General features: G+C 42.6%; 1 protein-coding gene and 1 pseudogene across 1 annotated transcript; one reads left to right on the top strand and one right to left on the bottom strand.

Annotated features, from left to right (window-relative positions):
• Positions 1 to 954: 954 nt before the first annotated feature.
• Positions 955 to 7,892, bottom strand: LOC148964937 (52 kDa repressor of the inhibitor of the protein kinase-like; annotated as a pseudogene).
• A 5,605-nt stretch (positions 7,893 to 13,497) lies between these two features.
• Positions 13,498 to 23,937, top strand: LOC120478410 (NACHT, LRR and PYD domains-containing protein 3). The gene is made up of 4 exons (XM_089128021.1): positions 13,498 to 15,315; positions 15,913 to 16,086; positions 18,387 to 18,606; positions 23,729 to 23,937. Exons 1-4 carry the CDS (start codon positions 13,583 to 13,585, stop codon positions 23,897 to 23,899), a joined length of 2,298 nt encoding a protein of 765 aa, XP_088984147.1. The 5' UTR covers positions 13,498 to 13,582; the 3' UTR covers positions 23,900 to 23,937.
• Positions 23,938 to 25,207: the final 1,270 nt, after the last annotated feature.

Raw genomic sequence — 25,207 nt, 5'->3', positions numbered from 1 at the left:
AAGTAAACTAAGGCACAATGAAGACTAAACTAAAAGGGTTACATTAAACCAAGACACATGAGCAATAACACAATGAAACAAGACAGAACCCTAACAGTTCACCTAAGGCACCAAACCTAACAGTACAGTGATAATGATAAAGGGAGGGAAGGAGGGAGGAGATGTCGGAGGAGGATGAGGGGCAGGTGTAGGACACAAAACAGGAGGAGTCAGTCAATGGGAATACCATAGCGGCACTGACGGAGGCCAAGGCGGAGCCCTGATGGGTCTCTTGACCAGAGCCTGGGGCCAACAAACGGAGACGGATCAAGCGACAGTGGAGACCCTGCAAATGCGTGATGACAACTACCAATCGTGAAGTCACAGGCCAGAAGGGAACACCACCGCATCGGGTGATTGAGGCAAAGATAGTTGCCTGGTAGAGTGGGGTGAGACTGGAAGGAAAGGAGGAACCTGGTGAAGATGAAGGGGTGAACAGGCTGAGATGAAGTCAGGGGATCCATATTGTAGAGCTTGGCTGTTTGACAGGAGACCTGAGGCGGTGCCGGAGAGCTGGTGGGAGGCTGCAGTGGGGGCAGAGCTGAGGAGCTGGACGACACCAGCGGAGCAGGTGAGCCCTCGGGACTGGACCCCATCGGTGAAAAAGGACAATGGGTTAGACAGGTGACAGGGTGGGAGTGGATCATCTAGGAAATTCAAGAGACTACGCAAAGCCAACATGATGGAGACAAGATGTTGATGAGCTAGCGATCCTCGACTGGCTCTGGCCAAAGAGATGGCTTCCGGCTCTAGCTCCTGGACGGATACGTTGGCAGGTTTGGCTCCACTGTGGTAGGCAGCTCTCGCACTTGGTCCATGCAAGGAGTTGGCTTGGGCTCAATATTCGTGGCAGGCTCAGGCGTTGTGGCTCAGGATGGGGAGTCCTGTCTGGAGAAGGCAGAGAGATCACTTCTATCAAAAAACATGTGCTTTGGAGTCAGAGATGTTGTTGCTGTCCTCAACAACTAAAGGGAGGGAGGATTGCAAGGTGTAGTCGGCGAACTCAGTGAAAGGACAGTGATCCTCCCCCAATAGCACCAAGGATATTCCTCTCCAGAAGAGATGGTTGAGTGTTTCATCATCCCAACATGCCTCGTTGTAGAGCTCAAGGAAGCCCTCCATATATTCCTCCAGCATCCAGCTATTTTGGAGAAAACATTTCGGTTTTGGCAAACACTAAAGAAATAGAATGACAGTTCACTCCTATTACTTATGAATGGGAGAAACTTTGACTTGCAATATGGCAAAATATGTCCTGCCTTCTAAGTAAAAGGCAGGTAAAACATCACTGCAGCTGACGTTAGAAGTTCCAGTTCCCATGCTTAGGACGTGGAGATGTTTGGTCGCTTCTCTGCTTGGATCCTAATGAATGAACTGGGCTAAGTTAAGTACCATCAAAGTGTCTCGCGCGCCAGAGCGATTAAGTGCATGCACTGAGAGAGATATGTATCAACTCGTCATAGTTTAACATGAAAAAACGACGGATTATCCCTTTTATAGAAATTTCCGGGACATGGGAAATGTCTTTCTTACTAAGTACTACTAAAAGCAAGTAATCGAGATCTAAGATTAATGATTATTTTAAAGTGTTAGCATTTATTTATTTGTTTGTCTTCAAGTGCTTTGCCTTTAAGAAATGCTGGACTGGAACCCTTCTTAAGTGTTGTGGCATGCTGTATTGGCATGCTGTGTTTTGCAAATGTCTGTGAAATAATGGAAACCACAGACACGATACAATGAGGAAAAGCCCAGAGAACAGGAGATTTTATATACAAAATACACACACATTCCCCATTCATAACACACTCAAACACACTGCACACACAGCCAGAGGCAAATGGAATAAACAGATGTTTCACCCACTAAAGTTTGTTTTGCTTCTCTATGGAGACTGAGGGGTCATGCTTGATGTCTATTTAGAAATTCCCTTTTGGTCTGAAATTGGAAATCCTTATACAAATTATCTGAAGGCTGCATGACTTCATCTGTGATGTCGCCGATAAGTCTTATAGATGTTTTGGAGTAGTGTGTGTATATATGTGTAAAACTTTTTTCATGTATTTAATATTGCCTTATTACCTCACCACAAACTCTGGACTGACCTGGGCCTTGCAGCCAAAAAAATCCTGGTAGAGTTTTGGGGACTAAGCGACAGAGGTGAAGCCGGGAGATGTGGAGGCCAGGAGGAATCTGATGGAACGGGAGACCAGGAGACACCAATGGACCAAGAGACCAAGCTGGCACCGTGGTGACGAGCGGATGAGGAGGAGCCAGTGGTGAGGGTGTGTGTTCATTGTCCTCTGCCAATGATCGAACAGTGTATGATTCAGGCAGCATTACAAGCAAGGCCGTAACCAGGGTTTGAAAATTAGTGAGGTCCGGGGAGATCTGTAAAGATTTGTGCTATAATAACATCCACAAATGCAACTCATACACTCCATTTAGCCTAAACTTTAAAAAAAGACAGACATGTAGATGTTTGTGAAATAATTTTTTATTCAATATTATGTTTTACATTTTACAGACATGTTACAAACTATTTACAGGCTATTTGCTATAGTGTGTGTGTGTGTGTGTGTGTGTGTGGACTCTTCAATCCTTGGCTCACTGAAATGACAAAATAAAAAAGATAAATAAAATGAATGTTGGATGACTAGTTGTCACATCCGGTCAGGAACGAAACAGAGAGTGAATCCAATCGCAAGCATTTATTAATTACACTAACAGATAATCCAGGGACCTCAGAACAGGACAGATGAACAGGCAGGAACCGAGTGACATTAAACAACAACCGACACCCAACAACTGAAACACAGGGGTATAAATACACAGACAAAACAAGCTAATCAAGCTAACAAGGGGGTGTGGTAAATAAGAACCACCTGTGGACACTGAGCAAAATCATAACAAAAGACAAGACACATGGCAGGATCACATGACAAACAAGGAAACACGTGATACACAAAGCAAAACAAAACCCACAACGTGACATAGCCTCCCCCCTATGGGCGGCTCCCGACGCCCCTAGTGTAACACCCAAAACAAAACCCAAAACACAAGTTCAAGAGGGTGGTGACGCGGAGGTGGTCCTGGGGGAGGGAAGGAGGGCCAAGTCTGTGCAGGGGAACAGGACCAGACTTGGAGCAGACGACCAGGCGAAGGCCAGGGCGGAGCAGGACCAGGCGAAGGCCAGGGCGGAGCAGGACCAGGCAAAGGCCAGGGCGGAGCAGGACCAGGCGAAGGCCAGGGCGGAGCAGGACCAGGCGAAGGCCAGGGCGGAGCAGGACCAGGCGAAGGCCAGGGCGGAGCAGGACCAGGCGAAGGCCAGGGCGGAGCAGGACCAGGCGAAGGCCAGGGCGGAGCAGGACCAGGCGAAGGCCAGGGCGGAGCAGGACCAGGCGAAGGCCAGGGCGGAGCAGGACCAGGCGAAGGCCAGGGCGGAGCAGGACCAGGCGAAGGCCAGGGCGGAGCAGGACCAGGCGAAGGCCAGGGCGGAGCAGGACCAGGCGAAGGCCAGGGCGGAGCAGGACCCGGCGAAGGCCAGGGCGGAGCAGGACCCGGCGAAGGCCAGGGCGGAGCAGGACCAGGCGAAGGCCAGGGCGGAGCAGGACCAGGCGAAGGCCAGGGCGGAGCAGGACCAGGCGAAGGCCAGGGCGGAGCAGGACCAGGCGAAGGCCAGGGCGGAGCAGGACCAGGCGAAGGCCAGGGCGGAGCAGGATCAGGCGACGGCCAGGGCGGTGAAGACCCCTCGGGCGGCCACGGCGGTGAAGACCCCTCGGGCGGCCACGGCGGTGAAGACCCCTCGGGCGGCCACGGCGGTGAAGACCCCTCGGGCGGCCACGGCGGTGAAGACCCCTCGGGCGGCCACGGCGGTGAAGACCCCTCGGGCGGCCACGGCGGTGAAGACCCCTCGGGCGGCCACGGCGGTGAAGACCCCTCGGGCGGCCACGGCGGTGAATTCTCCTCGGGCGGCCACGGCGGTGAGAGCCCTTCGGGCGGCCACGGCGGTGAGAGCCCTTCAGGCGGCCGTGGCTGGGACACTGGGCCCCCCCCCAAAAAATATTTGGGTTGAGTCCCCGGGTGAAGGGCAGATGGGGAGTGGATGGTCTCGGGCTGGACGGTCGGCACGGTCTCGGGCTGGAGGGTCTGGACGGTCTCGGGCCGGACGGTCTGGACGGTCTCTGGCTGGACGGTCTGGCCGGTCTCTGGCTGGACGGTCTGGACGGTTTCTGGCTGGACGGGCTGGACGGTCTCTGGCTGGACGGGCTGGACGGTCTCTGGCTGGACGGGCTGGACGGTCTCTGGAGGGCTGGACGGAACCAGCAGTAAAGAGCATACAGTCTCTGGAGAGCTGGACGGAACCAGCGGTGAAGAGCATACAGTCTCTGGAGAGCTGGACGGAACCAGCGGTGAAGAGCATTCAGTCTCTGGAGAGCTGGACGGAACCAGCGGTGAAGAGCATTCAATCTCTGGAGAGCTGGACGGGACCAGCGGCGAAGAGCATTCAGACTCTGGAGAGCTGGACGGAACCAGCGGTGAAGAGCATTCAATCTCTGGAGAGCTGGACGGAACCAGCGGCGAAGAGCATTCAATCTCTGGAGAGCTGGACGGAACCAGCGGTGAAGAGCATACAGTCTCTGGAGAGCTGGACGGAACCAGCGGTGAAGAGCATTCAGTCTCTGGAGAGCTGGACGGAACCAGCGGTGAAGAGCATTCAATCTCTGGAGAGCTGGACGGGACCAGCGGCGAAGAGCATTCAGACTCTGGAGAGCTGGACGGAACCAGCGGCGAAGAGCATTCAATCTCTGGAGAGCTGGACGGAACCAGCGGCGAAGAGCATTCAATCTCTGGAGAGCTGGACGAAACCAGCGTTGAAAGCTCGGGCTCGGCAGGGCTGACGGTGAGCGCAGGCTCGGCAGGGCTGACGGTGAGCGCAGGCTCGGCAGGGCTGACGGTGAGCGCAGGCTCGGCAGGGCTGACGGTGAGCGCAGGCTCGGCAGGGCTGACGGTGAGCGCAGGCTCGGCAGGGCTGAGCTCCGGCAGGTCGGTCTTGGCGGACAGAGAATCGTTCAGCAAAACAGCCTGGATGATATAGTCCTTCAGACTACAGCTAGGGTGATGGAGTGGCATAAAGGAGTAGAGTGGCTCGGATAGCCCTCCTCTGAAGAATACCATCAGGCATACCTCATCAAAAGATGAGACAGGTGCCAGCTTAATAAAGTCCATAATATACTCCCCTAAGGACTGATCTCCTTGACGTAGACACATAATCTGTGCTGCTGGATTCATTTGGAGGTCGGTTGTTCTGTCACATCCGGTCAGGAACGAAACAGAGAGTGAATCCAATCGCAAGCTTTTATTAATTACACTAACAGATAATCCAGGGACCTCAGAACAGGACAGATGAACAGGCAGGAACCGAGTGACATTAAACAACAACCGACACCCAACAACTGAAACACAGGGGTATAAATACACAGACAAAACAAGCTAATCAAGCTAACAAGGGGGTGTGGTAAATAAGAAACACCTGTGGACACTGAGCAAAATCATAACAAAAGACAAGACACATGGCAGGATCACATGACAAACAAGGAAACACGTGATACACAAAGCAAAACAAAACCCACAACGTGACACTAGTACACTCTATACAACATGCCTTACCTTTCCATTGAAGGCTAGCTGTATCCTCCTGTGGCCAGAGGCATCCCACCATCTAAGGACTCTCTCCTTGTCCAGCTTCATTTTTTGATGAACATGCATCAACGCCAGTCCTGTGAGCCTTTCACTAGACATGGAAGATCTCAGCCATGTTTTGAGCCTTCACATTGCAGAGAATGATTTTTCACATTCACATGTTGTCACAGGAAGTGTAAGGAAGATTTTCAGCATGCACTGGATGTTGGGGAAGAAGGCCATCTGTGTTGTTTTCAGAGTCAGCTTTATGATGCCTCCAGCATTGTATTTCCTGCTCTACTGTGTTTGGGTAATGAAGGTCTTCATGGTACCACTTTACCATTCTTTTCTCTCTTTCTTCTATGAGCTTCTTCAAAGATTTCGGCACCAGGTAAGCTGCTAGTAATGCAGGCTCATTACTTTCAGAGAACCTCTCATCCAGCTCACTAATTATGTGATCTAAAAAGGGGTAGTAGAGCTTCACCCGAATCCCAATAGTGGTCTTCCACAGACTCTGTGGATATGTTTGATCTGTAATTCTGTTTTACAGACACTCTACGCTTTGCTGAGACCACATCAACCGAGTTGGCCAATGCTGTGGCTTTTTGAAAACATGAATCCTTGCTCATTTCTTTGGTTGGCTATGACTTGCCGTACATTTCTTGCCTCCTCGTATGAAGTTGGTAGACTGCCGCTGTCTGGTTAGATGTAGCATATAACTCAGCACTCTTTTGGCTATCACAGCAGTAATGATGGTCTCAAATGTCCCAATACTATGCCGGAGAGTACTGGCCTTTCCAGAAGTGGTGGTTACTTCGGCCTCCATGGTCTACATAAGCACTCAGTGTGTCTGCTCTGCTACCCCATCTAGTGTCTGACATAAATGGGATCCCAGCTTTTCTTGGTAGCCCTTCTCTTGTACTGGCCATCTTTCCTGGCCCCTGTGGCTGAGAAGAATACTGCAATCTTTTCTACAATTGACATTGTGTTTCTCACTAAAGGAAGATCAGAACAGCCATGCATCACAACCAAATTAAGAGCATGGCTCCTACAATGGGTGTACTCTGCCCTGGGGAACAGTTCCTTGCCACTCGTCCCCATCATAGCCCTGACCCCTCAGGAAAGTTGTCCGAAGACCCCACTTTGTCAGCTGATTGAGAACGGCTGAGGTTATTTGTTTGGGCAAGGGACAGAAGCCGAGAAAATCCTTCTTTATCTCTAGGTTTTCTTCCTCCTCATCGACGTAATGGACAGATATGGACATCTGTTCAGTCCTACTTGTATCCAAGGACTCATCAGCTAATGCAGTGAAGTACCTGGCTGCCTTTATCCTTTTGATTAGCGTCACTCATTAAATTAGCTCATTCTGATTTGCGGGGAAAGGTATATTGCATTTTTGGGTGCAGTCTGCATGTGTTGCTTTAAGGCCACATCAAATTGTGCTTTCCAGTTAACGAGGTGGTTAAAGTTTCCATTCTCACTGTCCCCCTCCCAGCTCCCACGGAATGCTATATTTCGCTGGCCAAGACACACAATTATGTCAATAATAGATAGAAGACTGTTACGATTCGCAATGATCTTTTCTTCATACTTCTGGCTGATAATTAAACTAATATCCTTTCTCTTTTTTTGACAACAGAAAGGAAGTTTTCTGCCCTTTCTGTGGTTATTCTGTGTCCTTCTGTTAAACAGTGTCTTGGGATGAAACCTCTCTTTTCACCCACAGCATTCTTCCAGTCAGTGAAGCCCTTTGTAATAAAACTAAAGTTTGAGCCCTAACCCTAACCTAGCCCTAACTTATTAAAGCTGAGGCAGTGAGCACAATATACTAAATCCTCAAATGGTGAGTAGTGAAGCCATTCATACTTTTTCTCTCATTGGACATTGTATTTTTGTTGTTTTGCGGCAAATGTCCGATAGGGATAGCTATGCTGCTCTGGTGGTGTCCATCTATTTTGGAGCAAACTGGCTCTATCTTCATCTGTGAGTCTCTCCTCCTTAATTATTTTATTCTTTATTCTCACAGGGTCAAAATGATGTAGAGTCCCTTCCTCAGGGTTCTCGCTGCCCTGCTGATCACTAATGTCATCCTCATCGAAGTTCCTCAGCTCTCTGTCCTCCTCCTCTGTCTCCCTCTCATCTCTCTCCTCTTCCTTTCGGTTGCTCTCCTCCATCTCGTTTTGATCTAGTTTTGTTTTAGAATAATGACACTGACATAAAAACTTGACATTAACAACATCTCATCTTTACCGTAGATACTATGACCCCGTTTACACCTGGTATTAAAATGCGATCTGTATCCAGATAAGTTATCCGGATAATAAAAAACGCATGTTAATGCAAGGTGTAAACGCGTTGTGATCGGATCGTGATCGGATCTGCCTGACCACATCTGGAGGTAGTCTGGCTCGCATTGTGTCCGGATCTTTACTAGGTGTAAACGCAATCTGGTTGTTGAAACCACATATGTATATTTTACTCCTCCCAAAAATGCTAAAAAATAAACGAGTGAGAGCGTGTTATATAGGCTATATGTCATGTTATAGCCTAGTCAGATGCGACACGCGACACGCATCACCGCAGATGAGCAGCTGAGCGTCTATTCAACGTGCAAACATCGCAAATAAAAGTGAAAGTAAGTCACAGACGCAGTTAACACATCTTCAAGTAAAGAAACGAAATTATCTTACCAGGCCTGTTGCCACTCTCTCTTATTGATGTCTCGGATTTGGAAATTAGCTGATGATCAATAAAATGCCGCTCAGATCTGTTGCTTTTGGTGGCGTGCAATCCAATAAATCTGCATATAACGCAGGAGGTGAAGATCAGATTTATATCCGTTTTGCAAAAACACATTTATGTGGCCAGGTGTAAATGGAATCAGTACTTATTATCCGGATAACTTATCTGGATACAGATCGCATTTTAATACCAGGTGTAAACGGGGTCTAAATGACGACATTTTTCTCAGGCACTGAAAGAACAGTCAAACGCTTCCACGTCTTCCAAAATAAAAGTCTACCGTCAGAAAAACAGAATTGTGTTTGTTGTTTCTTTGAAAAAAAAAATATAATAAATAAATAAAGACCACAGGCATGGGTGGCGCGAGCGCGTGCACGCAAAAAAAAAAAAATTAAGACAACAGGCATAGAGGGCGCATTAACAGGCTAGCGAGCTACTAGCGTGTTGTTCACGCTAGTGAAATTAATAGCTTATTGTGCTACTTATAAAGGTTTAGATAGAAGCTAGCGATGTCAGATTAATGTGTGGTGATGAGTAAGATATAATATGCAATATAAACAACACAGAATGATAGTAAATAAAATTCAATACAGAAACCAATACGGAGCTGACAGACACAAACCACTCAGCTGCAGGTTGATGACTTTGAACATATACTAACATCTTATTAAAAAAACATGTAATAACGAATATTATAAATATATTTGATATATAAAAACTGCTATAATTTAAATGATTTAATTATTAAAAATCAATCACAATTATAAGTGTTATCATTAATTGAGTATGATCACTCTCTTGTCATTATTTGCCTTCATCTGCAGGAACCTCCTACTTCTGGTTGTAAATGAAAGTGGACGTCGTGTGTTTTGGGATATTTAGTTTCAGTGGCAGTCGCTGTACCTCTTCTCCATTCCGGAGCTTTAAACCTCTTTACAGCGAATATTTAAACAGCTGGTAAGTTCAGAAATGATTCTTCATGTAAGCTGTCATACTGTATTAAACTGGCTGATTTTTTACATGGGATAGATCTTCATTTCAGCTGTTTAATATGCAGACTACCTACTGACGAAATGCTGATTATTGCAGTCAAAGTAAATCACTTTTAACATTTACACTTAAATATTATGTTTTATATTATAATATTTGTTAAAATAACTTAATTGTTATATATAATTAAATATTATAGACTAATAGTCATACATACTTTTTTTTCAACGTAGTAAGCTATTGTTATTATATACAAAGGGCAGGCGTAAAGCTAGCCTAAACAAAATTTGAGGCTAAGGAAAAATGTATATGCAACATTCTTAGCCTACTATCACCGTTTGTTTTGGGTTTTGTTTGTGTTCATGTCTTTTATTTTGTATTCATGCCCAATGTCATGTTCCTGGTTTTGTCCTGTGATCATGTCTTGTCCAGTATTGTCTGTGTAACCATTGTTTGGTAAGTACATGTTCTTCAAGCCATGATTGCCAAGCCTTTGTTTGTTTTAAGTTTGATCATGTTTGGGAGATAAAGCTGCACTGTCAGTTTGTCTGCTGGGGACTTCATTACTAGTGCTGGCGAAGGGAAGCTTTCTGAACTCAAAGCTTTTCAGATCCGAGCTCCACGAGGACCTCTGCTGGTGAAAGAGAGGGAAAGCGACATGTCACAAAATGTTTCACAACCGACCAACGCATTAGTCTTAAAAGCAAAAATATATTAAATATATATATACCAATATATTAAATAGCTTACATGACAACAATCTGTTCCATTGCATACTCCTAGTAACTGAAAACAATAAAGATGACATTTTGTGTTGTGGTTCTGGACATTCTTCCTGTTTGTAAACATAAAAGTCATGAATAGAGGAAGTAATAAATGCACACACACACACACAAACACAGTTTAACACGATTTAGTAAATCTGTTGGCCTGACTACGTCAGACTTCGTACTTTCGCTCTATTTCATTTCGCTTCTGTACTCAGTATGAGAAAGCGACCTATCTCTCAGTTTCAGCCGGCCAATCAACGAACAGAGGGCGGACCGAGAGCTGTGACGTACACGCTAAGCACCGAGTTTAAGAATGTATTTTAGGTTAGGGAAATCGAAAACGATCGCAGATATGGAGATACGGGATGTAATTCGCACTGTTCTGGAGAATATTCCCGGCATTTGCAAACTGAAGCCTGAACAAGAAGAGTGTTTGTTAAACATTTTAAATGGAGGTTGGAGGTTGTTTAAGTTGGAGAGAGACGTGATTGCGTTATGTGATTGGCTTACGGTAACCAATGATTTTACAATTCAGACAACTGTTGGCATTCACAGAAGATGTTTTCTGCTCTGGTGAAGCAACAGGTAAGTCTTCCACAGCTTCAGTTGGAGGTGAAGGACACACTGTCTCCTTTGTTTTCAGCAAGTCTCTTCTATTCCTTCTGAAGATGCGACTGTCCGGTGTTTAAACATTGTAAGATCTTGGTTGAGAACCGCAATGATTTGCTTACTTGTCATATCATTTAACTTAGTGGTTTCAGGCTACTTGGTAAAGTAGTCCACACAGAGGAGGTAATCAGCACTACTAGTTTTCCATGTTTGAACAACAGTCCATCTGTGTAACTCAGTCCCTCTCTAAAAGTCCAGCCCTGTGGTATAGATTATGGTACTTGTCTTCCACCCTGACTGAACCACTTCTCTGACTATTCTCGGTTCCTCATCCTCTAAAGTTGCTGCCTGAAACTGTTCTTTTGTTCCTTTGAAACAGGTAGTTGTTGAAATATAAAACTCACTTGTATCTCGTCCTCTTCTCTGCTGTCCTGAGTGCAATGCTCTTGAAGGTAAGCTCTGCTCAATGCATACACAATGTGCAACTCTTTTCCTGGAACAAATCTCACCATCCGGCATCTCAAGAATAGCTCTCACTTTTTCATTGTCAGGTTTCAGTCTCTTTTCTCAGCACGTGACCTATGTAGCTGATTTCACTTAGGCCAATCTTGCATTTGTTTCAGGTTTATGCTTCTCATTTTTTCTAACAACTTCCTCAGTCTTTGTCTTCTCCCCACACCAGAATGTCACCCATTACATTAACAACTCCTTCCATTCCTTCCAGATGCTGAGACAAACACCTTTGGGTAAAATCCCAAAAGGAAGCCTTGTAAAACTGCACCTCCCTAAAGGTGTGTTAAGAGTTTGGAACGGTCATCTTCCAGGCGGATCTGCCAGAATCCCTGATTTGCATCCACCACAGAAAATATCTTGGTTCTGGGCATTTCTGCAACAGCTTCCTCAAGTGTTTTAAGAGGATAATGTTACCTTCGTGTTGCTCTGTTTAGATCTTGAGGGTGCATATCCTAATCTTGTTGGGTTTTACTATTGTCACCATGCTATTTCCTCATTCTGTTGGCTCAGTCTGTGTTTTGATGACACCCATCTCTTCCATACGTTTCAGATCTCTTTTAATGTCGTTTTTCAAGGCCACTGGAACTTTCCTGGGTGCATGAATCACTGGCATGACCTCAGGATTTGTCTGAATGTGGTGGACCCCTGGAACACAACCCAGTCCTGTAAACAGATCTTCAAATTCACTCAGAATATCTTTTGATGTGTCTCTTGTTATTTCATACATCCTTTTTAGCACTCCCAAAGTGTTGCATGATTCTCCCAGAAATGCACAGGCTTTTTGCTCTATGACCTGAAATTCAAGAGTGTATAGCTTGTCTTTATACTGGCATTCAAGGTGTTGCTGACCCAAGGGCGACATCTTGTGGCCTGAATACGTCACTAGTTTATATCGTGATTTTTTAATGTCATTCTGTCAATCTATGTCTGACATTCCAGTCTGCACCTGTATCTATCTTTACAATCAGCTTTTGCTTGTTTACCTTGAGGGTTTCGGTCCACTGTTCATCTCAATGGTTCCAAGCAACATTTCATCGTCTTGATCGATTCAATGAATTCTTAGTTATTTCTTTGTTTGTGCGCGAGTCATACACTTCTTTACATAATGATTATTTTTGTGGCAGGCTTTGCATATTTGTCCGTATGCAGGGCATTCTTTTGGTACGTGTTTGTATCCACATCTTGTGCATTTACCTAGTGACTTCTTTGAAAAAATATTTTTCCTTTTTCACATTCTTCTGCTTCTGAATTTTGTGCACGGGAATTTCAGTTTCTTCTTGCAGTGATTTTAAATGATGTTTTAAATTGACAATTTCGAAGAAATTGTATATGCCTCTTAGTTGATCATAGGCTACTAGAGCTGGTTTGGTAGAGCTGTTCTGAGAGACGTTGAGACACGCCAACGCATTTGATTTGCGATCATGCTGTCATACTTATTCCATTCATAGTAAATGCTGCTCCATCTGAACGCCAAAGGAGTCTCACGCAGAGACGCCAAATATACGGCACCCCTCTGCATTAAACAAGACTAATAAACACACGACTACCTCATTCTGTGTCAAAGCCACATCATCTAACAGAAGGATGCCCAACTGTCGTTATGAAGTGAGTTTGGAGTAAAAGCATGTTATTAAATGTTGTCTTTTGTTGGACAAGAGGTTCATTAATGCTTCTTGTGTTTGGAAAGATGTTTGACGAATGGGGCTTTTTCAAATGCACGTTAAAAGTGTCTCAAACTCACAGTGCTTTCAGGAGCAGAGTTTCAAGAACCGGACATCAATGACAAGCTGTGCATAAAAAAATAATTGCAGCCTTTGCGATTTCAAAATCGCGATAAGCCAACTCGATTTAAGTGTGATTTATTGTAAATTGTGAATAATAATGCAGCCCTACAGTTAATATGTATAATGTAATTTTGTTTGTCTCTTGTCATTATCACCAGGAGGAAGAGACGAGTCTCCAGAACCCAGTGGTGTGTCTGTGAGGAGTACCATGAATCGACCCCTTTCATTCAGTGGTCCCATGTCCTCTGACCCTTTGTTAGTATACACATGTAGTAGCTACTTTACTGTACTGCATTTCATAGGAAAAAAATGTCAGAAACTCAATCATTCATATCATAATATCATTGTCTTTTTGACAGAACCTTTCCGACATGCACTGCATCCCTGCAGACTGGAGACTTGCAGGAATCAGTGGATGATGTCATTAAGAGAGCCAAAAACCAACTCAAAACCAGAATGAAGAGCAATTATGAGAACTTAGATGAGGGAACCAAATTCCAAGAGAATGAAACCCATCTTAACAGGATCTACACACCGCTGTACATCATAGAGGGAGAGAGTGAAGGAGTGAATGAAGAGCATGAGGTTTTACTGATGGAGAAATCAGCCCGAACACAACACTCACAAGACACTCCAATCCACTGCAATGACATCTTTAAAGCCTCTCCTGAACCAGGACACCAGGAGAAACAGCAGATCAAGACTGTTCTTACAAAAGGCATCGCTGGAATCGGGAAAACCGTCTCTGTGCAGAAGTTCATTCTGGACTGGGCCGAGGGGAAAGCCAATCAGAATGTAGATTTCATGTTTGTGCTTCCATTTCGAGAGCTGAACTTGATCCGAGATCATCGGTACAGTCTTCACACACTTCTGCTGGACTTTCATCCTGAACTTCAAGATCTGGACTCAAAGATCTATGAGGAGTGTAGAGTTGTGTTCATCTTTGATGGTCTGCATGAAAGCAGAATCACACTGATGTTTTCAGACGCTCAGGAAGTTTCTGATGTGACTGAGTCTTCATCAGTGGGTGTGTTGATGTCAAACCTCATGAAAGGAGATCTGCTTCCCTCGGCTCTCATCTGGATCACCTCCAGAACAGCAGCAGCCAATCAGATCCCCTCCAAATACATCCACCGTCTGACCGCGATTCAGGGATTCAATGAGACCCAGAAGGAGGAATATTTCAGGAAGAGAATCAGTGACGAGCATCAAGCCAGCAGAATCATCTCTCACATCAGAAGAGCAAGAAGCCTCCACATCATGTGCCACATACCCGTCTTCTGCTGGATCTCCTCCACTGTGCTTCAGAAGCTCCTGGAAGAAGATCTGAGTGCAGAAATCCCCCAATCACTGACTGAAATGTACATCCATTTCCTGCTAATTCAGATCAACTCGAGGAATCAAAAGTATGAAGAGAGAGATCCAGAGAAGGTCTTGCAGTCCAACAGAGAAGTGATTGTGAAACTTGCTGAAGTGGCTTTCAAGCAGCTGATGAAGGGCAATGTGATGTTCTATGAGGAGGACCTGAGAGAGAGCGGCATAGACGTCACTGACGCCTCAGTGTATTCTGGGATTTGCACTGAGATCTTTAAGGAGGAATCTGTGATTCATCAGAGGAAAGTCTACAGCTTCATTCATTTTAGCTTTCAGGAGTTTCTTGCAGCTTTCTATGTTTTTTACTACAATTTGTTCACTATTATGGAGACACTAACCTTTTTTGCACTGCATAATTTGCTCAAAGGAGCAGTAGATGCCGTCATTAAAAGTGAAAACGGACAGCTGGATCTGTTCTTGCGGTTCCTGCTGGGCGTCTCACTGGAGTCCAATCAGAGACTCTTAAAGGATCTACTGACACACACAGTTAAAAGCTCAGAGAGCATCAAAGAAACCACACAGTATATTAAACAGAAAATCAAATATGGACATGGACTCCCCACTGAAAGATCCATCAATCTGTTCCTCTGTCTGCTGGAAATGAAAGATCAGACTCTGTCCAGAGAGATTCAGGAGTTTGTGAAATCAGATAAACACTCAGAGAAGAAACTCTCTCCTGCTCACTGCTCAACAATTGCCTACATGCTTCAGATGTCAGAGGAGGTGCTGGATGAGCTGAACCTCAAGAAATACAACACATCAGATGAGGGTAGAAGAAGGCTGATACCAGTTGTGATCAACTGCCACAAAGTTTTGTGAGTTTGTGCTCACTTATGAGACAAAAGTTTTTTTTATATGTCTGTCAGTAGATTTAATCTTAGTATAAAAATCAGTAAAATCTTCAAGATTTACTGGCCTCCCGTCTTTGAAACGAAACTTCATACGTTTGAAGTTAAATTAGTTAAAAAAGTTTAATATAATTTTTATATAGTTTATTTAATATAATTTTAAAAAGAAGCATAAACACAATGAGGGGTGTCTGTTTTGCCTGTTTTTGTGACTAACGTTTCTTTAGTATAATCATGGAGTATAAAATTCAATATAAATTCTCGGTATTGCATTGGACTCTACGATCGGCGGAAGTTATTGATCATCCTTACACCTTCACCATGCATAGAGCCCATTACGACATCACATCGGCGACTACCAAGTAAAATTGCTAAATCAATAATACATTTTCAATATAAAAGACTATACATGAATCCATCTAGTATAGTGGTATACATACTAAGGTCTATCTTTTATATTTTACAGCAGCAGTTGTTCTGCTATTATTATTTTTTTAGACCATAACTGACTTATTAGCCTGTTGAAGATACCATGAAACTCTGTTGTGCTCTGGTCTGTTTCAGTCTTTCTGAATTGAATCTGACTCATCAGTCCTGTGAAATTGTATCATTAGCTCTACAATCCTCAAACTGTGTCCTGAGAGAGCTTGACATGAGCAACAACGACCTGCATGATTCAGGAGTGAAGCTACTCTCAGACGGACTGAAGAGTCCAAACTGTCAGCTAGAGAAACTGAGGTATGTAACATTTAAAGGAACACTCCGACTTTTTGGGACTTTAGCCTATTCACCTTACCCCCCAGAGTTAGATAAGTCCATACATACCTTTTTCATCTCCGTGCGTGCTATAAGTCTGTTTGACGCACCCACCGCTAGCCTAGCTTAGCACAAAGACTCGATGTGACTGGTTGCAGCTTTCATACTGATCCAAATGAGTGGCAAAATAACGCAAACGTTTTCCTATTTACATGTTGTGATTTGTATAGTCACATAATGTACAAATAACAAAGTCAAATGAGACACAGACATCTTTTAACCGTATAAAACCTGGGAACTATTCTCTGAAGGCGAAGCACTGCTACTTTGACGGCGTAATAACCGCATCACCGGAGACACGTCGTGGTGAGGAGCGGAGAGTTCGCTCGGTGTTTGGGTAATAGAGTCAGCAATTTATAAATAGTAAAAGCGTAGTTTAGAGTCATGGGTTTTCGCTCTATTGTAAATAGCTGCGACTGTAAACAGGGGAGGTAACCATGTTTCACAGAATTCCAACTAAAAACGCTGACTGGATGAAGAAATGGCTAACTTACTCTGGATATTTATCCAAACACACCTAAGATTATCAAGGGACATTATGTTTGCTCGGTACATTTCAATGAGGACGACTATTTTGAAAAAATGGAATTTGCCACACGGACCATAATGTGCTGAAGGATACGGCCATCCCATCGATAGCACAGACAGGACAAGTGGATCACCTGCGGCTGAGGTAAGTGTTCCGTTATGTTTTTAGATGACCTACTGTAACAGTGCCATTAGCCAGAGCTAATGTAACGTTAGTGACACTATTATATGATTAGGGTATGAATATGTTTTTATCTTGATGCGGTGCGGACGCGCTTGGGAAAAAAAAACGAGCGCGTATACCGCGTTGAACTTGCACCCTGCGCGCGGCGCGCCTAGTAGCCTAAATTTGAAATAACCATGGAAATAACGAACTTGAGCGTGCAAAAGGGTACGATAGGCTGTGAGTTCATTGTGCAAAAACAATTTGTGCTATTACTTTCCCCTTATTCTATCCTATAGTAATGCAATACTGTATATTATATAGGCAATTTACTGTTGAATACATTTGGTTCAGCTAATAAATTGCATTTAAAATATATTGATTCCTGTAATAATAATTATTTATTCATGTGATATTTATAAATCTGGGTGCGTTTTTGGTTGGAAATCAATGAAACATGGTACTGTATTACCTGGTCTCCCCTGTTTATTGTCACAGCTCATACAATAAAGCAAACACCCATGATAAACCTTGCTTTTCTATCTAACGTTAGTAATTGCTGACTCTTTTTTTCCAACGCTGAGCGAAGCGAACTCTCTGCTCCTCGTCACGGTGCGTCTCAGGTGATTGTTATCACTCTGCCCAAGTAGCAGTGCTTCCCCTTCAGAAAATATAGTATTTATACGGTCAAAAGATGTCTGTGTCTCATATGGCCTTGATATTTGCACACTCTGTGACTATACAAGCCACAACATGTAAATAGGAAAACGTTTGCGTTATTTTGTCACTCATTTGGATTAGTATGAAAGCTGCAACCATTCACATCCAGTCTTTGTGCTAAGCTAGGCTAGCGGTGGGTGCGTCAAACAGACTTATAGCACGCACGGAGATGAAAAAGGTATGTATGGACTTATCTAACTCTGGGGGGTAAGGTGAATAGGCTAAAGTCCCAAAAAGTCGGAGTGTTCCTTTAATCTTATAAATCTTGGATCTTTTAAATCTTGTGGCTCTTGTGTTCTCAGTGCCATTAAATTAAAGGTCTGCTGCGTCGTCAAAATAAATGTCACAACAACAAGCATGGCTTACGTTACTTCAGAGTTCTTACTGACGGTGCGAATGCAACCAGGAAAACGTAGAACTAAAGCTGCGTTTCCACCCTAGGAACTAGGGACTTTGGGGTGGTTCTCGGTGTGTTTACACCGCAGGAACCAGAGTCTAAATGAAGTTCTGGGAAGTTCTCTGGTAGAGCAGGATGAATGCTGGCCTCTCTGTTACAGTGGTCATAACGAGAAAATAAAAGGTTCAGAGTTCAGTTCAACATGCCAGACACTTATGACAGGGTATGACAGTGAGATAAGATGGTAGCACATCTAGACACAGAAGACCCACTTCCCATGTTTTGTCAGCTTTTCTAAATAAAATATCAGTATGTCAAGCCAGGTCCAGTCAGGTCTATGTAATGTTTTTGAGTCTTCACTTCAATTCTTAATCTTGTGTTTAAGATTATCTGACTGTTTTGTGTTGTCTGTAGGTTGTCAGGCTGTATGGTGACAGAGGAAGGCTGTGGTTATGTGTCTTCAGCTCTGAGTTCAAACCCCTCACACCTGAGAGAGCTGGATCTGAGCTACAATCACCCAGGACAATCAGGAGTCCAGCTGCTCTCTGACAAACTGAAGGATCCAAACTGCTCTCTGCTAGTGTTGTCAAAAAACTCTGAAGGGGTGGTCAAAATCCCTTGCCTCTTCAGTATATATTTCATAATATCATTTTGAATGATTATGTATTTCTTTTATAAAATCAATAATTAAGTATGTTTATTGTTACTTAATCATTTATTGACATAAATGTATTCTTTGTGCTTTTGCTTGTGAAATAATATTCTTAAATGCATGCTGATGTACATGCACAAGTCACCAGCTTCTTTTAGGTGCACAAGGCCATTTGTCTCTTTCTCTGGTCTCAGGAGAAAGGTTTATGGATCATAAAGGCGTCGTGAACACATATGTCCAACACATATGATACTTCTCTGTACAGATGGTCAAGCTATATTGAGCATTGCTTTATTGAACTTTAATTGTTATATTAAACTGTATTCTTTCTATTATATTTGCTTTCTGAGAAGCAAATGTTATCTGTTTTTCTCCCAAACGAGTGAATGTTTTACCATTATGTTTTGGTACACTTAACTGATAATAAGACGCTCAGACTCTCTTCAGCCTTGATGGGAGCTCCTATTTGCTAGTGTCCTATGTGAATGCAGTAACAGTGAAAATAATAGGGAAATAGGGATTTGGTTTATGTTTGAGTGTTAAAACATAAAGGGGTCATTGAGTCCAACAGTTTAAGGCACTATTTCTTTGTTGAAGTCTTACTCCAGTTAGACTAAAGTTCAGTGCTAGTCTTCTTAGTTGCAGGTTAAGGAACCACTGCCATTATTGGAGATTGAATAAGTTGTTGTTCTGGACACAATGGCGCCAGCAACCCAAATCTATGACCTGGAAGGTCATGACGTGCCTCATCGATGGAGATATGTTTCATCTATCTGTATATGTGTGGAAAATTACTGTGTTTATCTATATCGTAGCCAATGAGAATCATTCAACGTGTAAGCAATGACGTAGCTTAGACCTTGAAAATGGTATAACTGCTGTGATTGTGGTAACTGTAAGGGGGGCGGCCTACGAACTCCTGAGTGAGTCTTGAAGCTGACTTCTGCTGATGAAATGGCAAACTATGTTCAGTAAAACTTTCTTTAATTTTTATAATTCCGACTCCGGGTCTTCATTCTTCATATCTGGTTCTGGGTCCTTTAACTGTTAACCCCTAACAACTCGGTACTTCGGTACCAAGTCGGTACTAAAAAAAAAAAATGTTACGGTACCAGCTTTTCTAGGTACCGAGTACCAGGTTAATCCAGTTTTAGACGCGCTGTCTGAAAGGTGCACAGTTGCGTCCTCTTCATAACGCTGATATGGCTCTCTCTCTGTAATCCACTTGTTGACACGAAAGGAGGAAAGAGCCACATATGGAAATATTTTGGATAAGGCTAATGTCACGTCGCCATAAGAGGCCGATTACATGCAAATTCGCAATTTCAAAAATAGGCGCGAGGCAAGCGCGCTCATAATAAAAACTCGTTGCATAGCAACGACAGACGCCGCGTGAGAGCAAGCGCTTTGGAAAGAATAAGCACGCGCAAAAATATAATAAAAAACACGCGCGACATGTGAACGGCCTCTAAAGTGCTTTCGGGGTAGTTTTACGAGTACATGAGCACAGTAGTATCCACCCGACACCAGAGTAGGCTTATACTACTGGTATTAGTATCGACGCATCCCTATGTCATTTAATGTCAGTGCCAGTTCTAGGCGTATTCTCCCCTTTATAACTCAGAGTCAGCAGGTTTAAAAAGCCTTTTTAAAATTAAATGTGAATGCAGTTTTAGATTAAATAAAAGTACAGTCAAGTCAAATAAAACATGTTTTATCTCCTCTATAGTTTGGTAATGCTACAGTAAGATACCATTCATCAACATTACTTAGTTCACATCAACACATTGAGTGAACAATGTATTTTTACAACATTAATTAATGTTTGTAAATGTTATTTAATACAAACACTTGGTTGTTCATGTTTGTTCACTTCATTCATTGTGCATTAAATAAATGTTAACGGATTAAAACTTTACAAACAACTTTAAAAAATGTGTTAGTGCATACTATTGTTTATTTTAGGTTATTTTATCTAATATTTTTCTAAAGTGTTTATAATGCAAATGTAGGCTACAGTTTCCATACTTGTAATCGTGATAAACACTTAAATATATGTAAATTTAAACTAAGCTTTGGTACCGAAATTGGTACCGAGAACCGTGAATTTTTACTGGTATTGGTACCGAATACTGAAATTTTGGTACCGTGACAACACTACTCTCTGCAGATACTCAAGTATGTCGGACAGAATCAGGGTTTTACACAGGATCAGTATTACTGCTAATCTCAGTGAAACTGAGTGAAATAAATTAAAGAATATGTATAAATACAATACCGTACAAAAGTTTCTGTGTAGACGTTCTCAAAAACAAGTATTTATTATTTAACATTAGAAATCTAAAATCAAATCGATATTTGGTTTGAACATCCTTTCTCTTTAAAACAGCACAAGTTCTCCCACGTACACAGTTTTCAAGGTTGTTTAACCCTCTGGGGTCGGTGGTCGTGCCAGCGATTACCAGCTCGCTTTTTTTTCTTATCTGTGCAAAAGAGACTCAAATTACTCTGTTGATTTTGATCTTACATATAAGTGTTATACATCATTCGATCCTGTTAAGCGTCTATTTTTTTGTGTATACTCACAATAAAAACAAAGTGTTCTGCTTTTTATCAAAAAAGAGAAAAAGATGGCGCGTTCTGCCATCTCTCTCAATGTGAAGTCTGTAACACACCCGAAAGTGAACTGTAACTCAGCGAATAGTCAGTCACGCTGGCATACAGGCACACAGGCATTAAGCTTGGATTCTCTTATTTTAAATTAAGTAATTTATATAAAAACAAATATTCTCAGTTTATGCAATCTGTATGAAAGATGTCATTCTCATTTCAGCTCATTATAAAGTGCTTATGTGACCACACTCACTGAGAGCGCGCTATATAAAACACAAATAATCTGAGGCAAGATGCAAACGTGTCAATGCCCACATCAGCTGGATAAAACACATCAAGTTTAATCAGACTCATGTACTTCACGACACTATGAGGAATAATACTATTGTAATAATAATCGGTGCCGGTTTAGTTTCATTTCGAGGAGCAACGAATCCAGCTGAGGTGGAGTAGTAAGTCATTTATTCTTAAGTGCTTTGTTCTAAGCGCGATATGCAATAGTGTCTGTAAACTGCAAAAAGACTGCTTAAAAATGATTTGCGTGTCTATGTGTGAACTGCACAGATATCGTTTTCTACAGAACAGCTTGCATCTGTGCTATATAAGCAACGTATTAAACTGCAAATAACATTTATTTGCTAATATATCATAAAAACAGAGGAATATTTAACAGACAAAATATGAATGTTTAGACAAGATTTCGTTGATTAGTTTTGGATAGATAGGTCTTACTGTAAAAAAGACTACTGTCACATCAAATAAGCTTTTGTTCACCAATTTCTGCTCATATGTTAAATATATAGTATGCGATGTTTTGGCATAAATAAAGTATATTGAATTATCAACTAAGATGTTTTTATAGTGTTTGTTCCAACATTCAAATGAATAAATCCTTAACTTTGAAATACGTATGATAAAATGCATACTTTTTACAAAGAAAAATTACACTTGAAATATTGTTAAAATTGTAATTGTTGTTGATTTAAGTAAGAAAACTTTTTAATAAAATAGCAAAAAAAATATGTACAAAGTAGATGTAAGAAACATCTCAATAGGTCAATACGCCTTCTCATTAAATTATACATTATTGTTTTTTATTAGTGACACATTTGGGGAGAGGATATATTCCGAAACTTTCTGAAAATAAAGTATGAGAATTAACTGCATAGTTACTAGAAATGTTTACCTTGAAAATTATACAATTTGCATGCAATTTGCAATCAATGTATTGTTTTATGTGAATGATTAGGCAGGATGATTTTCAGATCATTTAAGTAGAAACTCTAGGCGACAACATCCATTAGTCAAAAGTCTTGTGGACACACATTTAGTATGTTTTGTGACACATATTTCAGAAACTTTCATTTTTAGTTTTTTTTCAATAACCATGCAGAAACAATATTAAATTGTTAAATATTACCTACATCATCTTCTTTGTGTGTGTTGATACAACCACATGTGTGACACTAGAGTTTATTGTTGTTGACCTCTGTCTCTTTGTGCTTCGATCTCATGCCACGTTGTATTCCCAAAATAATTCTCTATTTGGCTCCATTTTTGAATACCTCATATTGAGAAATACCCATTTATTTTGAAGTTCTCACTAACATTGTACGTCTCTTTATAGTTTGGATCATGGAGAACATTTCAGAATTCAACAAGGACTGAGAAAATGTAGGACTTTTCTCTTTCACTTACACACACACACACACACACACACACACACACACACTTGTTAATGACTATATTATTGAAGACATCTCATTCCAATTGTTTGACTATTGGAATAATTGTTCTATTGTTTATCATCAGGTGGTTATATTTTAATATGCCCTAACTCAACCCCGACCTCTAAACATAACCCTCACTTTAAATATAAAAGATGTATATAAATATAATATATTATAAAGTAATATATACAACTCGGCAAAAAAATAAATAAACATCCCATTTTATGATTCTGTATTTTAAAGATAATTTAGTAAAATCCAAATTAGCTGTTAGGTCTTTATTGGAAATGATTTAAACAAAGTTTATTGCACATGGACCTTTGGAAGACTACAGAAATAATTGTGTTACTACAATTCCAATAATTTTAAAGAGACCTTTCCACTGACTCTGACTTTGAGCCAAGATACCCATGGCCCCTGATCACCTGTGTGAAGATGCCATAGACCTGCTTCAGGAGGCATGAGGACTACATATGAGAACACAGCAATTAACTGCAGTGTGTGTACTGTAAAACACTTAACATAGTGCTGCAGGGAGACAGAAGGGCAGCTAATCATCCTTGAAGGGTCAACCCACGTGTCCTCCCAGACGTGTTGCGAGTGCCTTGGTGAAGAGTGAGGTGAAATCTCACCGCTAGAACTGGCCAATCTGATGCTCTGTAGGGCGTAAAGCTCCCCTGGACACACCAGATACTGAGTGCTACTTTTGATATATCCTCCCCCCGATTTCTGTTCATCAAATATTTGTGAAACTTGTTTAGTTTGTCAGAGTAGGAGTGTATCTGGACTGGCCATCCGCCACTCTGTCCTTCTACAGCATCTCTGGCACAAACACACTCACACACATAGACACATTACACACCACATTCACTGAACCCCTCTATGCTGGATTTAGGGTTTATGATGCCTCAGTGTCTCTGTGTCAGATTTAGCGACCTGCAGTTGGTCTGTGCGCTGATTGGAGCTGTTGCTCTGGATCTCTGTACACTCTCTCTCTCCCACTCTTTTTATCTCTCAGGTAACATTTTACATATATGCTGGGTACAATTAATGGCATAAGTTTTTATCATCTCACACATCTATTTTGTAACAATTTTAAATGTAACCATAACCACATTATCATTGAACCCTTTCAGTTACAAATAATGCGCTGACTAGTTTTGATATTGCATTGAATTTGAAGTGCTACCTATTGCAATACAACATTCTCACTCTCTATAGTGACACTCTTCCACATATTTAGCTATTGTAACTGTGCTTATTTCTGTTATTGGTGTAAGTGGCAGTGGGTGGTTTGTAGAAATGTACAGTTTTCTACCATCTTGCTAATAACTTCTTTTGTAGAAGAAATTTAATATGTTCTTCGTGTTGCATTTAAAAAAGTTAAGAGTAAAAGTTTTCTCAAAAGTTAAAGAGGCGGAGAAGGCGAGGGCGTGGCTCGAGGGAGGGACCGTGGGAGGGAGCGTGTCACATGCTCTGGCGGCCTTTGAGAACGGCGTTTCTGTCCAACAAAGGGTGGAGAGACAGCTTTATCTTGGAATGCTTCGAGTCGAGCCCGCAAGGTCGACATCGGAAGCTCCTCGCGATGTTCACATCCTCCCGAAGAGAGGGCAAGAGCAGCGCGTTCCTGGCCCAGGCAGAGAGCGCAAATAATGTGGCGGTCTCCGACGCTGAGCGAGGCTCTGCATGAGCCGCAGGCGGTATGAGGCATCTTTAAAAAGACGCTCGACTCTTTTAGATGCTTGGTAATGCAGTAAAATAATACGTCGCAGGATAGCAAAGCTTGCCTCGGAAGGCTGAAGGTGGTGAAGACGGCCGGCTTCCTCAGTCACTGTCCTAGCTGGCTTGTCGCTGTTTCAACGGCGGCAGCTTCTCAACATCCAGCGATGCGCTGAAGAGTAGCGGTGTGCGATACCGCTAGATTTGGTATCGATCCGATACCAAGTAAATACAGGGCCAGTATCGCCGATACCAATACCGATACCGATACTTTTTAATAATTAAAGTCCCCGTGAACCGGAAGTTGCAAACGATTTTTCTCCAGTGCTGTTCCGTTTCCAAGTGAAAGGGAATGTTGAACAGAGGGCAGGGTTTTACTCTAGCGCTCCTCCTCTCGGTTTGAGGGGAGTGGTTAAGCGTTTCCCCACCCAAGCTGTGAAACCTACGTCATCAGAAAAAGAAACCGTTCCAGACCGGAAGTAACTTTTCAGATTTTGATTAAAGATTACCAAGGTAAAACA

The sequence above is a fragment of the Pimephales promelas genome, chromosome 25, assembly GCF_988280905.1.
Source record: "Pimephales promelas chromosome 25, fPimPro1.hap1.1, whole genome shotgun sequence".
Lineage (NCBI taxonomy): Eukaryota > Metazoa > Chordata > Actinopteri > Cypriniformes > Leuciscidae > Pimephales > Pimephales promelas.
This window is presented reverse-complemented; position numbering and strand designations above follow the sequence as displayed.

What these genes read in the sequence shown, in the direction of transcription:
- LOC120478410 (XM_089128021.1), top strand. Translation starts at nt 13,583, where the DNA reads ATGAAGAGCAATTATGAGAACTTAGATGAGGGAACCAAATTCCAAGAG. An exon ending in ATCAACTGCCACAAAGTTTT is followed by an intron (nt 15,316 to 15,912) that starts GTGAGTTTGTGC and finishes GGTCTGTTTCAG; the next exon opens with TCTTTCTGAATTGAATCTGA. An exon ending in TCCCTTGCCTCTTCAGTATA is followed by an intron (nt 18,607 to 23,728) that starts TATTTCATAATA and finishes AAACTTGTTTAG; the next exon opens with TTTGTCAGAGTAGGAGTGTA.